Consider the following 12,756-nt stretch of genomic DNA (forward strand, 5'->3'; position numbering starts at 1 on the left):
CTACCTCCAAATACTATCCTGAAGAAAAATGAGTGCCCCCCATAGTAATAGTACTCCTCATTGTCCCACCAATAGTAATTCACTTCTAGAATGCCCTTACTAGTAATTCTGCCCGCTACAGTGCCCCCAACAGTGATAGTGCTCCCAAGAGTGCCTCCATTAGTAGAAGAGCCCTCTGGTATTAATAATGTCCTTACAGAGCCCCTAGTAGAAATAAGGCCCCCCTATTGTTATCCTAGTGGTAATAAATCTTTCTACAGACCCCTCAGTAGTAATAAGGTCCCCCATAATGCTCTTAATAGAAATAATGTTTATCTATAAGTCCCTCCTATAGAGCCCCCAGTAGTAATAAGAACGCTTAATGTGTGGCAGGCGCAGCACTATGAAGTGGCTTTTGCGCTGTGGCATTGAAAGAATTTTGATATCTCTGACTTTTAGTCTAACTAGACTGTCTATTACAAATGCAAAACACAAATGCAATAGCACTCTGCAACCAGCATTCTGCCCTGCCTCTATGCTGGATGAGGCATTGGTGTACATTTTGGCCAAAGCGTAATAAGCCACTCACCACGTCAAGGTCGCCTCTATGGAGTGGTCCCTAACACTGGTTCCTACCTGTTTATGGGCCATGACAGCCACACAAAGTCCAGGGAATGCAGGTGCAGCATGCACGCCAAGCACACTCTGCTTTTAACCCCGTCCGGTGCCATTACAGCTTTCATCGGATCCAGGGATGCAAGTACCAACATGCATGCTGAGCCCACTATATACTTCTCCTGGAGCCAAATGGCTACTGGTAGGTGCTATATAAGCAGACTCGGTTTTATACTGACTTTAAAACCAGCCTCCAGGACAGATTGACTGGTCAGGTGTGCATGACTGCATGGAGATCGCCACGCCTCCAATATATACTACAAAGAAAAAATGTGGGTGATTCAGTCAGCACAACCCTGTATGCAGGTGCACATCGCTATGGCAAAATACATATACAAACGCAAAATACAAATGCAATAGCACTCTGCAATCAGCTGGTTTTAAAGTCAGTATAAAACCGAGTCTGCTTATATAGCACCTACCAGTAGCCATTTGGCTCCAGGAGAAGTATATAGTGGGCTCAGCATGCATGTTGGTACTTGCATCCCTGGATCCGATGAAAGCTGTAATGGCACCAGACGGGGTTAAAAGCAGAGTGTGCTTGGCGTGCATGCTGCACCTGCATTCCCTGGACTTTGTGTGGCTGTCATGGCCCATAAACAGGTAGGAACTAGTGTTAGGGACCACTCCATAGAGGCGACCTTGACGTGATGAGTGGCTTATTACGCTTTGGCCAAAATGTACACCAATGCCTTATCCAGCATAGAGGCAGGGCAGAATGCTGGTTGCAGAGCGCTATTGCATTTGTATTTTGCGTTTGTATATGTATTTCGCCATAGCGATGTGCACCTGCATACAGGGTTGTGCTGACTGAATAACCCACATTAGACTGTCTATTACTCTGTAATTCCTCTAGCACCGTTCTATGGAAACAGTAGGTTTAAAGAGCACACCAAATGCTTGAAATAACTTCTTTATTGACTTCAACTTTTCTTCATATATAACACTTCCGCCTCTGCAGCAGATAATCCATGTACAAAACACGTGTTGAAAAGATATCACAAAATGGCGGTATGCATAAGATGGTGGTTCAACTGTTCAATCTTGTCATTCAACATAAAATGGTGGATATATTTCTCTCTTCAGTATCTGTACTGTCACTTTAAGTTATTTAAGCACTTTATGATCTCTCTGAGAGGTATATCTGAGGTCTAACTAATAGTTCTACTTACAGTATGCAGTGACTATTTGCAGATTGGTTGAGTATGATCTGGTATGGTCGTAATTGATGGAACTGTAAGTAAACACATATATATCTAGTTCAGTATACAGTTCTAATCACAATACTAACAACATAAACATTATATAACTGTGTTTTAAATACCTATTTTGGCCTCTCCTGCTTCCATAAAAACACAGCTCTCAGTGGAGTGAATGTCTCTTCAGCTCCTGTCTTTGGTGAATAATGATTCTAGCAGCAGGAGCTAGGGGAATTCCCAGACAGGCTGTGTGTGAGGCTGCAGGTAAATGAAGAAAAAAGGTCCCGGAGACAAATGGAGTTCCTGTGTCAGCTCTTCTTTATTTGTCACATATAGTTGACAGACATAACCACCTCATACACGGCATGATGATATTTTCATGTGTGTGAGGCTGGCTGTGATTGGTTAAAACTCTTGCTGTGTGAGAAGCTGGCTGTGATTGGTTTAGACTTCTGCCCAGCAACAACAGATTAACACTATGCTTTCTGTTGTTTCTGCTGTGTCACTGAGCTTACCCTCCATTACAAAATTAATCTTAAAGGCATATTATCTTTTTCTGCTTCTGTGCACACAAAATATAACAGTTATATGACATCCAAAATATGATGTCATAGTAAATAACTCTTCTTTTGTCTTTAACTCATAAACATAGGAGCTGTATTAAGGCTATTGGCAGGTCTAGCTGTATACACATTTAAGTTATACTAGCAACCTAGGACAGGTCTAGCTGGCCAGCAACATAATGTCCCCCGGATAAAATGTCCCCACAGTCCCCCAGTATTTATAATACCCCCTACTGTTATAATGCTCACCCTGAAGTGCCCCAGTATTTATATTGCCCCCTACTGTTATAATGCCCACACACTGCCCCCAGTATTTATATTGTTATAATGCTCGCCTTGAAGCGCCCCCAGTATTTATAATGCCCCCCTGCAGTGCCCCCTGTAGTTATATTCCTCTGTTTACTGTCCTCAGAAATTATTATTTTTTCAGCCCCTCTACCATACAGTCCCATGTAAATAACATTATTTCCATCCTCCGCCATAGAGTCCCATGTAAATACCATCACACCATATCTACAGCCCCCTCCAAAATACGGTCCCACGTAAATAACATCACCCCCTCCCCAGCCACCTTCAACATACAGTCCCATGTAAATAACATCACCCCTCAATATTCAGTTCTGATGTAAATAACATCACTCCACCCCACTGTCCCACTTAAATAACTTCAGCCCTAACATACAGTCCCAGTTAAATAACTACAACTCCCAACATTGCTCTGCCTCTTACACTGAGTAATCTACCCCTTCACTTACCTCTCCTCATCTAGCAGACCTCACCACAGCCTCTTCCCAGGACTTGTTTTCACTGCTGAGGCCTCCTCTCCTGCACTGGTCACATGATGGTGACATCATCGCAGGTCCTTTTCAGCTACTGCATTTAGAACTGATCACATGGACTGTGATGACAGGTCCTTCAGCTCTTGCAAGGCATTAGATTCAATTGTACTGCCGTTCTGAGGATGGCAATACAGTTGTATTTATCTGGCAGGCAGTACATTAAGGGCCTGGGACAAAACATCAGGGGCCCAGGCCCCGAATGTTTTAACCTAGCAACGCCCCTGATACAACCATCTGCATCCGTCTGAACGGATCCGTTTGTATTATCTTTAACATATTTTTTACATTGCCAAAACGGATCCGTCATTAACTCCATTGAGAGTCAATGGGGGACGGATCTGTTTTCTATTGTGGCAGATTGTGCCAGAGAAAACGGATCCATCTCTATTGACTTGCATTGGGGTTATGACGGATCTGTTTTGCTCCGCATCCCCAGGACGGAAAGCAAAATACAACATGTTGCGGTTTGCTCTCCGGTCTGGGAACGCAACTAAATGGAACGGAATGCATTGTGGAGCATTCCATTCTGTTCAGTTCAGTTTTGTCCCCATTGGCGATGAATGGGGACAAAACTGAAACTTTTTTTCCAGTATTGAGCCCCTATGACGGAACTCAATACCGGAAAACTTTAACGCTAGTGAGAAGGACACAAAATAAGGAAAAGAACAAACGGCAAGTAGCGCTATACAGATACATTTATATTAAATTAATAATTACATGCAATTACAAATATATTGAGATCCAGGGGCTGGTTTGAAAAATGTAGAATATTGGGGTCATTTATCAAACTGGTATAAAGTAGAACTGGCTTAGTTGCCCATAGCAGCCAATCAGATTACACCTTTGATTTTTGACAGATCTTTTGGAAAATGAAAGGTGGTATCTGATTGGTTGCTATGGGCAACTAAGCCAGTTCTACTTTACACCAGTTTGAAAAATACCCCCATATGTTTTGTGACACAACTCCTTTAACTCTCTGAGCCCACAAAGTCAAGCATAGGGAGGCCCTCTTTTTTTTTGGCATCCACCTATGTGGCTGCCCAAGTATCCCAATAGCTCCGGGTACATTGGAAGCAATTGCAACCAAGTTCATGAGGGGGCCCTCTGTCACATAATAGACACCATTATAAATGGTCGATGGTAGTTGAGGGACACTGTTACAGATTTAAAATTGAAACCCAGGAACTTCAAGCTATACCTCTACCATAAAAATTTCGGTGACTCCCCCATAGGTGAGACCTTGGCGTTACACGGTTTGAGGAACATTATGACAACAACCTCCTATGTAATTGTACAAAGTATACCATAAGTTTGCTGCACCCCAAAATTTCTTGTGATAAACACAGAGGTGACTAAATAATAAAATAAGTAAATTATGGCATAAGTGGAAGAACAAATTATTAGGGATTATAAAAATTGCTCTAATTATTACCCAGCCTATAATTTTTCAGTAATTTTGGGCATTCTCTTGGTCACAGTTCCGTGGAGGACTTCTGCACTCTATGCTTTCAAACTACTCAGACCAGGATTTTGATCCAGTGGCTGCTGGTCACCTACACATGGGCATCTTTGATTCTAGATACTTATGATCCTCCTTTTATCTGCAGATTTTTTTTTTACACCGTTGGCGTTTAAGTGACTGATAAGCTTTTTGGCAAGATCAAATGTAACACTGACTACACTGTTTAGTGCTTACTGTGAACGCTGCTAGATCAAAAGTAGTACAGAACATAGGAAGGAGGAAGTTATGTGCAAAACTGGCCAAACTGATTTACTAGCACAGTAACATTAAGCAAACAACAAGTCAAAGGTTTAGGCATCAGTAGAGTTTTTATGTATGATTTAATGAAAGTGGTGTACATAATGAGCAAGGGCCACTTAAAATATTTGCTAGCATTCAAATTAGAAGCAAAGGGGATTTCCATAAGTGGAAATTCCTTCTAATGAAATGCAAAATCAATGTTGCTTAAGAACAGAGTTGTTACACCAAAATCCATTGTGTAAAGGCAATTCCTGTGTTATGGCTGATCGGACAGCTGATGGACTTCATTTCCCCTTTCTACTTTCAGCCAAAACCGCAGAATGCAATCACCATTGCTGTTTCTTCACGGGCACTTTTCCGTATGGAAGAAGAAGAAAAAGTTTTCGAGGAACAGGGACTAGAAGAATATGTTAAATACCAACTGGAGCATGAGAATGAGCCATTTAAACCAGGAGCAGCATTTCCATTTGTTAGGGTAAGCCTAAAAGCAGTCAAGTATAATATAATTGCATTAAAGGGGTTGTCCAGCTTTTACCGAGTGAGGGTCTATCCACAGAATAGGCCATCACTAGCTGATCAGCAGAGGTTTGATACCCTGCATCCCCACTGATCAGCTATTCAAAGTCAGCACCAGAACTGCACAGTTCCATTAACTGTGTAATGGACAGAGCTCGTCTCTGCAGTGCTACTCCCACTCACTTCAACGGGAGCAGTGCTATAGTAACAAGCTCTCTCCACTGCACAGTTGACGGTGTATGGTGCCAGAGCTACAACCAAACAGCTGATTGAAGGGGGTGCAGGGTGTCGGACCCTGTCAGTCAGCTAGTGGTGGCCTATCCTGGGGGTAACGCCTTTAATTAATAAAGGCCCAATTACATGAGCTGACTGAGAAGGCTACTATCAGGTACAAACTGTTCATTCCTGATAATTGCCTGCTGATCATTTATATGGTGTAATCGTCTCCTCTGTATGGGGACGAGCGATTGCTGCACAGAAATGTGTCAGCGTCAGTAACGCTTCCGATCAATGAATGAGGAATTGCTCAGGTGATCAGTGGCAGGTTTACACAGGTCTATTATCAGGAATGAGCATTTGGTTTCCAAGCTGATAATGGAAATCAAATAAACACAATCTTATTCAATCTTATTATTGACAGAATTATGCTTATTAGTGTCTATAGCAAATATGTGTTGATATCTCACTTCTATGCTGAGATGTAACCTCTTTAAGGGCTTCTGTCACCCCACTAAAGTCTTTTTTTTTTTGGGCTACTTATAATCCCTATACTGCGATATATCAATATATAATGCTATTACTCATTTTGGTTCAGTAGTTAATTAAAAAAACTGACTTTTATAATATGCAAATTACCTGTCTACCAGCAAGTAGGGCGGCTACTTGCTGGTAGCAGCCGCATCCTCCTTTCATAAAGATGCCCCCCTCCTCATGTTGATTGACAGGGCCAGCGAATGCGCTCGTCCTCTGGCTGGCCCTGTCTGCATTCAAAATCTGGCGCCTGCGCCGTACCTGTCTTCAGTCGGCGCAGGCGCACTGAGAGGAGGACGCTCGCTCGGCCGCTCCTTCCTCAGTGCGCCTGTGCCAGGTGTAGATGTGACGTCATCGGCGTAGGCGCATTGAGGATAAGGGCGGCCGAGCGAGCGTCCTCCTCTCAGTGCGCCTGCGCCGACTGAAGACAGGTACGGTGCAGGCGCCAGATTTTGAATGCAGACAGGGCCAGCCAGAGGACGAGCGCATTCGCTGGCCCTGTCAATCAACATGAGGAGGGGGCGTCATTATGAAAGGAGGATGCGGCTGCTACCAGCAAGTAGCCGCCCTACTTGCTGGTAGACAGGTAATTTTCATATTATAAAAGTCTGGTTTTTTAATTAACTACTGAACCAAACTGAGTAATAGCATTATGTATTGATATATCGCAGTATGGGGATTATAAGTAGCCAACAAAAAAGACTTTAGTGGGGTGACAGAAGCCCTTAAAGTCACAGATTACTGGAACTAGATTCCAATGACAACATTTCTGGGTCTGATGTTTGTCAAGTGCAGTGTTGTCAAGGAGACCTTGCTTGGCTTCAAATGACCAAATACTACAATCTACTTCCTACCTGACTTGAATACTGAAAATATGTGTCTACAGTATATGTTAGGATACCAATATGACATACAAGGATTCCATGGTAACTATTAGAGCCTGGCAGCCAACATGGAGTGGTCCACACACTGTCCAGATGAGTGTCCTGGTTGTAAAAAATAATGGCAAACACCACGCAATATTGACTCTTAGGCCCCTTGCAGATGAGCGTTTGTCACGCTGCGAGTCTGCAGTGCAGCTCCCAGCCTGACCTCCCACCACTGACGGGGTCACATTGCATTAAATTGATTTATGATGCTATGTAACCCTAAGGCCCCTTTCACACGGGCGAGTATTCCGCGCGGATGCGATGCGTAAGTTGAACGCATTGCACCCGCACTGAATACCGACCCATTCATTTCTATGGGGCTGTTCACATGAGCGGTGATTTTCACGCATCACTTGTGCGTTGCGTTAAAATCGCAGCATGCTCTATATTCTGCGTTTTTCACGCAACGCAGGCCCCATAGAAGTGAATGGGGTTGCGTGAAAATCGCAAGCATCCGCAAGCAAGTGCGGATGCGGTGCGATTTTCACGCACGGTTGCTAGGAGACGATCGGGATGGAGACCCGATCATTATTATTTTCCCTTATAACATGGTTATAAGTGAAAATAATAGCATTCTGAATACAGAATGCATAGTAAAATAGCGCTGGAGGGGTTAAAATTTTTTAAAAAATAATTTAACTCACCTCAGTCCACTTGATTGCGATGCCCGGCATCTCCTTCTGTCTCCTTTACTGAACAGGACCTGTGGTGAGCATTCATTATAGGTCAAGGACGATCAAGTGGACTAAGGTGAGTTCAATTTTATTTATTTTTTTAACCCCTCCAGCGCTAGTTTACTATACATTCTGTATTCAGAATGCTATTATTTTCCCTTATAACCATGTTATAAGGGGAAATAATACAATCTACAGAACACCTAACCCAAGCCCGAACTTCTGTGAAGAAGTTCGGGTTTGGGTACCAAACATGCATGATTTTTCTCACGCGAGTGCAAAACGCATTACAATGTTTTGCACTCGCGCGGAAAAATCACAGGTGTTCCCGTAAAGCACCCGCACATTTTCCCGCAACGCCCGTGTGAAAGAGGCCTTACAGTTCTGGAATGTATTGGATAACACTGGCAGCATTATGTCAGTGTTATCCAATACATTTCAGAACTCTAAGGGTTACATAGCATCATAAATCAATATAATGCTATGTCACCCCAGGCAGCACTGGGAGGTCAGGCCGGGAGCTGCGTTGCGGACTCGCTGCGGGAGGAACGCTCGTCTGCAAGGGGCCTAAGTGTACGACCACACGGTCAGGTTCCTCAGTGCAGTTTTGTAAGGCCTCTTTCACACTTGCGTTGTCCGGATCCGGCGTGTACTCCATTTGCCGGAATTACACGCCGGATCCGGAAAAACGCAAGTGAACTGAAAGCATTTGAAGACGGATCCGTCTTCAAAATGCGTTTAGTGTTACTATGGCAGCCAGGACGCTATTAAAGTCCTGGTTGCCATAGTAGTAGTGGGGAGCGGGGGAGCAGTATACTTACAGTCCGTGCAGCTCCCGGGGCGCTCCAGAATGACGTCAGAGCGCCCCATGCGCATGGATGACGTGTCCATGTGATCACGTCATCCATGCGCGTGGGGCACCCTGACGTCACTCTGGAGCGCCCGGGGAGCCGCACGGACGGTAAGTATACTGCTCCCCTGCTCCCCACTACACTTTACCATGGCTGCCAGGACTTTAGTGTCCCGGCAGCCATGGTAACCATTCAGAAAAAGCTAAACGTCGGATCCGGTAATGCGCCGAAACGACGTTTAGCTTAAGGCCGGATCCGGATTAATGCCTTTCAATGGGCATTAATTCCGGATCCGGCCTTGCGGCAAGTGTTCAGGATTTTTGACCGGAGCAAAAAGCGCAGCATGCTGCGGTATTTTCTCCGGCCAAAAAACGTTCCGGTCCGGAACTGAAGACATCCTGATGCATCCTGAACGGATTTCTCTCCATTCAGAATGCATTAGGATAATCCTGATCAGGATTCTTCCGGCATAGAGCCCCGACGACGGAACTCTATGCCGGAAGAAAAGAACGCAAGTGTGAAAGGGCCCTAAGCCAAAATTAGGAGTGGATCATAAACGTAGATAAAGGAAATATATGACTCCTCTTTTTTTAATTCACTCCTGGTTTTGGCTTCCGAAACTGCATCAGGCAACCTAAACGTGTGGTTGTACCCTTAGAGACCAAAAAATAACAGTAAAGAGAAAGTACTTAGGGCTCATTCACACGCCCGTGGTTTGGTTCCACATCCGAGCCGCACTTCAATGGGGCTGCAAAAGATGTGGATAGCACTCTGTGTGCTGTCCGCATCCGTTGCTCTGTTTCATGGCCCCGCAAAAATTATAGATCATGTCCTATTCTTGTCCGTTTTGCGGACAAGAATAGGCATTTCTATAAAAGGCCGTCCGTTCCCTTCCACAAATTGCGGACGAAACACGGGCGGCATCCGTGTTTTGCGGATCTGCAATTTGCGGACTGCAAAACACGGCACGTTCGTGTGAACAAGCCTTTAAAGAAATATTCAGGTTATATAAAGTTATCCTGTGGCTAGGGGACAACTATTAGATGGGTGAGGTCCTAGCCCTGGGACCCTCACAGATCATCATAATGGTAGCCCCGTGCCCTGTAAAGCCCACAAAATGAATGTGCTGTCCGCATCCGTTCCGGCCCCATTGAAAATTAATGGCTCCGCACCCTTTCGGCAAAATTGCGAAACGGATCCGTACCATTTATACGGACGTGTGAATGGACCCTAAATGATGGAAATAGCTGACCAAATAACTGAGGTGTGAACTCAGCCTAACCAGAATAACCCTTTAATGTGTTGGCTCCGCCATAAGGAATGTTCTTGCAAGGGATATCTCGGATATGCACTGTAAAATAAAGTTTCAAGCTTATCAAGGTCTATCTGGCAGGAACTTGAAACTTACATTTCCTGATATGCGCAGGGAGGTAGAGTTGATATGTGCTCATCTGGAAGTCTTAAAATACACAGGCACATTATTTTCTCAAATGTCAACTGTTAACGTCTGTACTGTATATCCCTGCATTCATCTCTATCTGTCTTCATTCTATGACAGGCACTGGAAGCTGTTAACGCTCACCTACGTGAGCTATATCCTAACAGTGAGGATCTGTTTGACATAGTCCTCATGACCAACAACCACGCACAAGTTGGAGTAAGACTCATTAATACCATAAACCATTACAGTAAGTATGGACTTTATATCATGTGACTAAACAGATGCTTATTGCAGTACATTTAGACTGCACTTCCTTTGTAGCTATTATTGCAGGGTAATAAACTGACATAGGGACAGTGGTGTAGCAATACAGCTCTTAGTGAACACATCTGCAAATGGTCTATCCTGGCATATAACAATATTAGAATATTTAAAACATTACTTTCTTTAGTGTAATAATCATATTTACAAACCGAAGGAAACAATTAGAAAATTAAAAATAACTCATATCAAAAATTCTTAAATGTGATTTAAACAATAGGTCATTTTTTGATGATACATTCTGTGCTCAAATACCTTGTTGACACTGCTGTAAATGTGGTTTTCCTGTAAAAAAGATTTTTTAAAAAGTTCCTGAAACGTGGCGCCTGAAACAGAAGATTCCTACTTACCTGCTCCAATGGTCCATACTGCCTCCACTCTCTCCATCTTCCGGTCCCGGCACTGTTTACATCCAGGTGGCTATAGGTATGGTGACGTGCTGCTTTTGACCACATCACCGCTGAAGCCAGTCATTGGCTGGAACAGTGCATGCGACCATGCCCATAGCCACCGGATGTAAACAGTGAAGGGACCGGAAGATGGAGAGAGCGGAGGCGGCATGTACCACCGGAACGGTGTGGGGCAGGAACGTATGTATCTCCTGTTTCAGGGGCCATGCTGCAAGAACTTGTTAAAAAATATTTTTTACTGGAAAATCCATTTAAATGATATGTGCATACATGCTACAGATTTTCTGCCTTGGAATTGAATAGAGTTTTATAGTAGGAACAAAGTGGATAAGATTGAATCAAAACTTATTACACGCTGCATAAAAATGTGCGTGGAATCAGCATGGAAATTGATCTGCAGTGCAGATTTTAAATCTGTAGCATGTCAATTTATAATACGCCCTTTGCAATATATAGGGTGAAATCCGTGACAACTCCAAAGCAAAATCCACCCAAAAAATCAACAAGATTTTGTCACGGATCTTGCTGTGGATTATACCGCTGCATTTCAAGGTCAGTCCTCGAGCTGTAGAGATCACTAAAGGGTGTTGTCTTGAAGTAATTCCATCGCACACGCTATTTTATTTTTGAAACACTATCTCTTTTATATATATATATATATATATATATATATATATAATTGAGTTTCTGTCTGTCTGTTCTTTATGCGCGACCAAGCGACTGGACCGATAGTCACCAAATTTGGCACACAGGTACATCAGGTGTCCGGGAAGATTTTAGACCGGGTCTTAGCTCTCTAGCACGTACTGTTCCTAAGGTATTCTCAAAAAGTGACCTGCATTAACCAATAGAAGCCTGCAGGTCTTTCTCCTCATATCCCAACTGCCATACACACAGTCACATGTCCCTAATCAGTCAATAGAAGCTCGCAGGCCTTTAGTCTCCACATACACACAGTTTTACACCAGGTTTTCATAACAACCCAGCCATTTTTCTTCACTGCTGTAGGTCAACGTTGAAGGGGCAGGGCGCTGTGGATGACACTGTTAAGGGAGCGAAGTGCTGTGGAGGTCACAGTTAAGTAGGCAGGCTGCTGTGGAGGTCACAGTTAAGGGGGCAGGCTGCTGTGGAGGTCACAGTTAAGAAGATGGGGTACTGTGGAAGTCACTAATAAAGGGGTGCCACTTTGAAGGTAACTGCTGAAGGGGCGGGTTCTGCGGAGGTCACTGTTAAGGGGCGGGATGCTGTGGAGGTCACTGTTTTAAGGGGGCTGGCACTGTGGAAGTTACTGTTAAGGGAACAGGGAACTGTGGAGGTCATCATTAAAGGGGAAACCGATGTGGAGGTGACGTTTAAGGCAGCAGGGTACCGCGGTAGTCTGTCACGCTTCGGTGTGGAAGGAAAACCCACACTGAACGTAGGAGGTAAAGGGGTGAGGGAAAAAGGCCTGGAAACTAGGGAAAGGAGCAGGTCACCTCCTGGAGAAACCCTAATCAAAGTCCTGACTGACTGCAAGTATGTACTGACCCCAGAGGTAGGTGAGTTCATACACAGAAACCTAAAGTCCTATCTCACCCTGTAGGACCCTGGTACTAATGTCAGGACAAAAGACAACCTATTCCTTCAAACAGTAGGACGAACAGGAGTCTCCCTCAGGCCTAAACACAAATGACAGGGAAAAGAGCAACACAAGAAAACCCAAACAATAAACAAAAGAGGAAGAAGACACTTAACTTCAAATAGCTATGGAAGCACAGGAACTCCGCCGAGATCCAAAAACCAGCAATCCACAACAAGACTGAAGCCATAAACCGCACAGCATGGTGGGAGAAGCCATAATAAATAGG

General features: G+C 44.0%; 1 protein-coding gene across 1 annotated transcript in view; it reads left to right on the top strand.

The window, feature by feature from the left end:
- Positions 1 to 12,756, top strand: part of NT5C1A (5'-nucleotidase, cytosolic IA) — a 74,482-nt gene that overhangs the window by 17,050 nt on the left and 44,676 nt on the right. The window contains exons 2-3 of the mRNA XM_040424652.1: positions 5,325 to 5,492; positions 10,296 to 10,425. Of these exons, the coding sequence (XP_040280586.1) occupies positions 5,325 to 5,492; positions 10,296 to 10,425 (298 nt within the window). The remainder of the gene's footprint in view (positions 1 to 5,324; positions 5,493 to 10,295; positions 10,426 to 12,756) is intronic.

Source organism: Bufo bufo, chromosome 3 (assembly GCF_905171765.1).
Source record: "Bufo bufo chromosome 3, aBufBuf1.1, whole genome shotgun sequence".
NCBI lineage: Eukaryota > Metazoa > Chordata > Amphibia > Anura > Bufonidae > Bufo > Bufo bufo.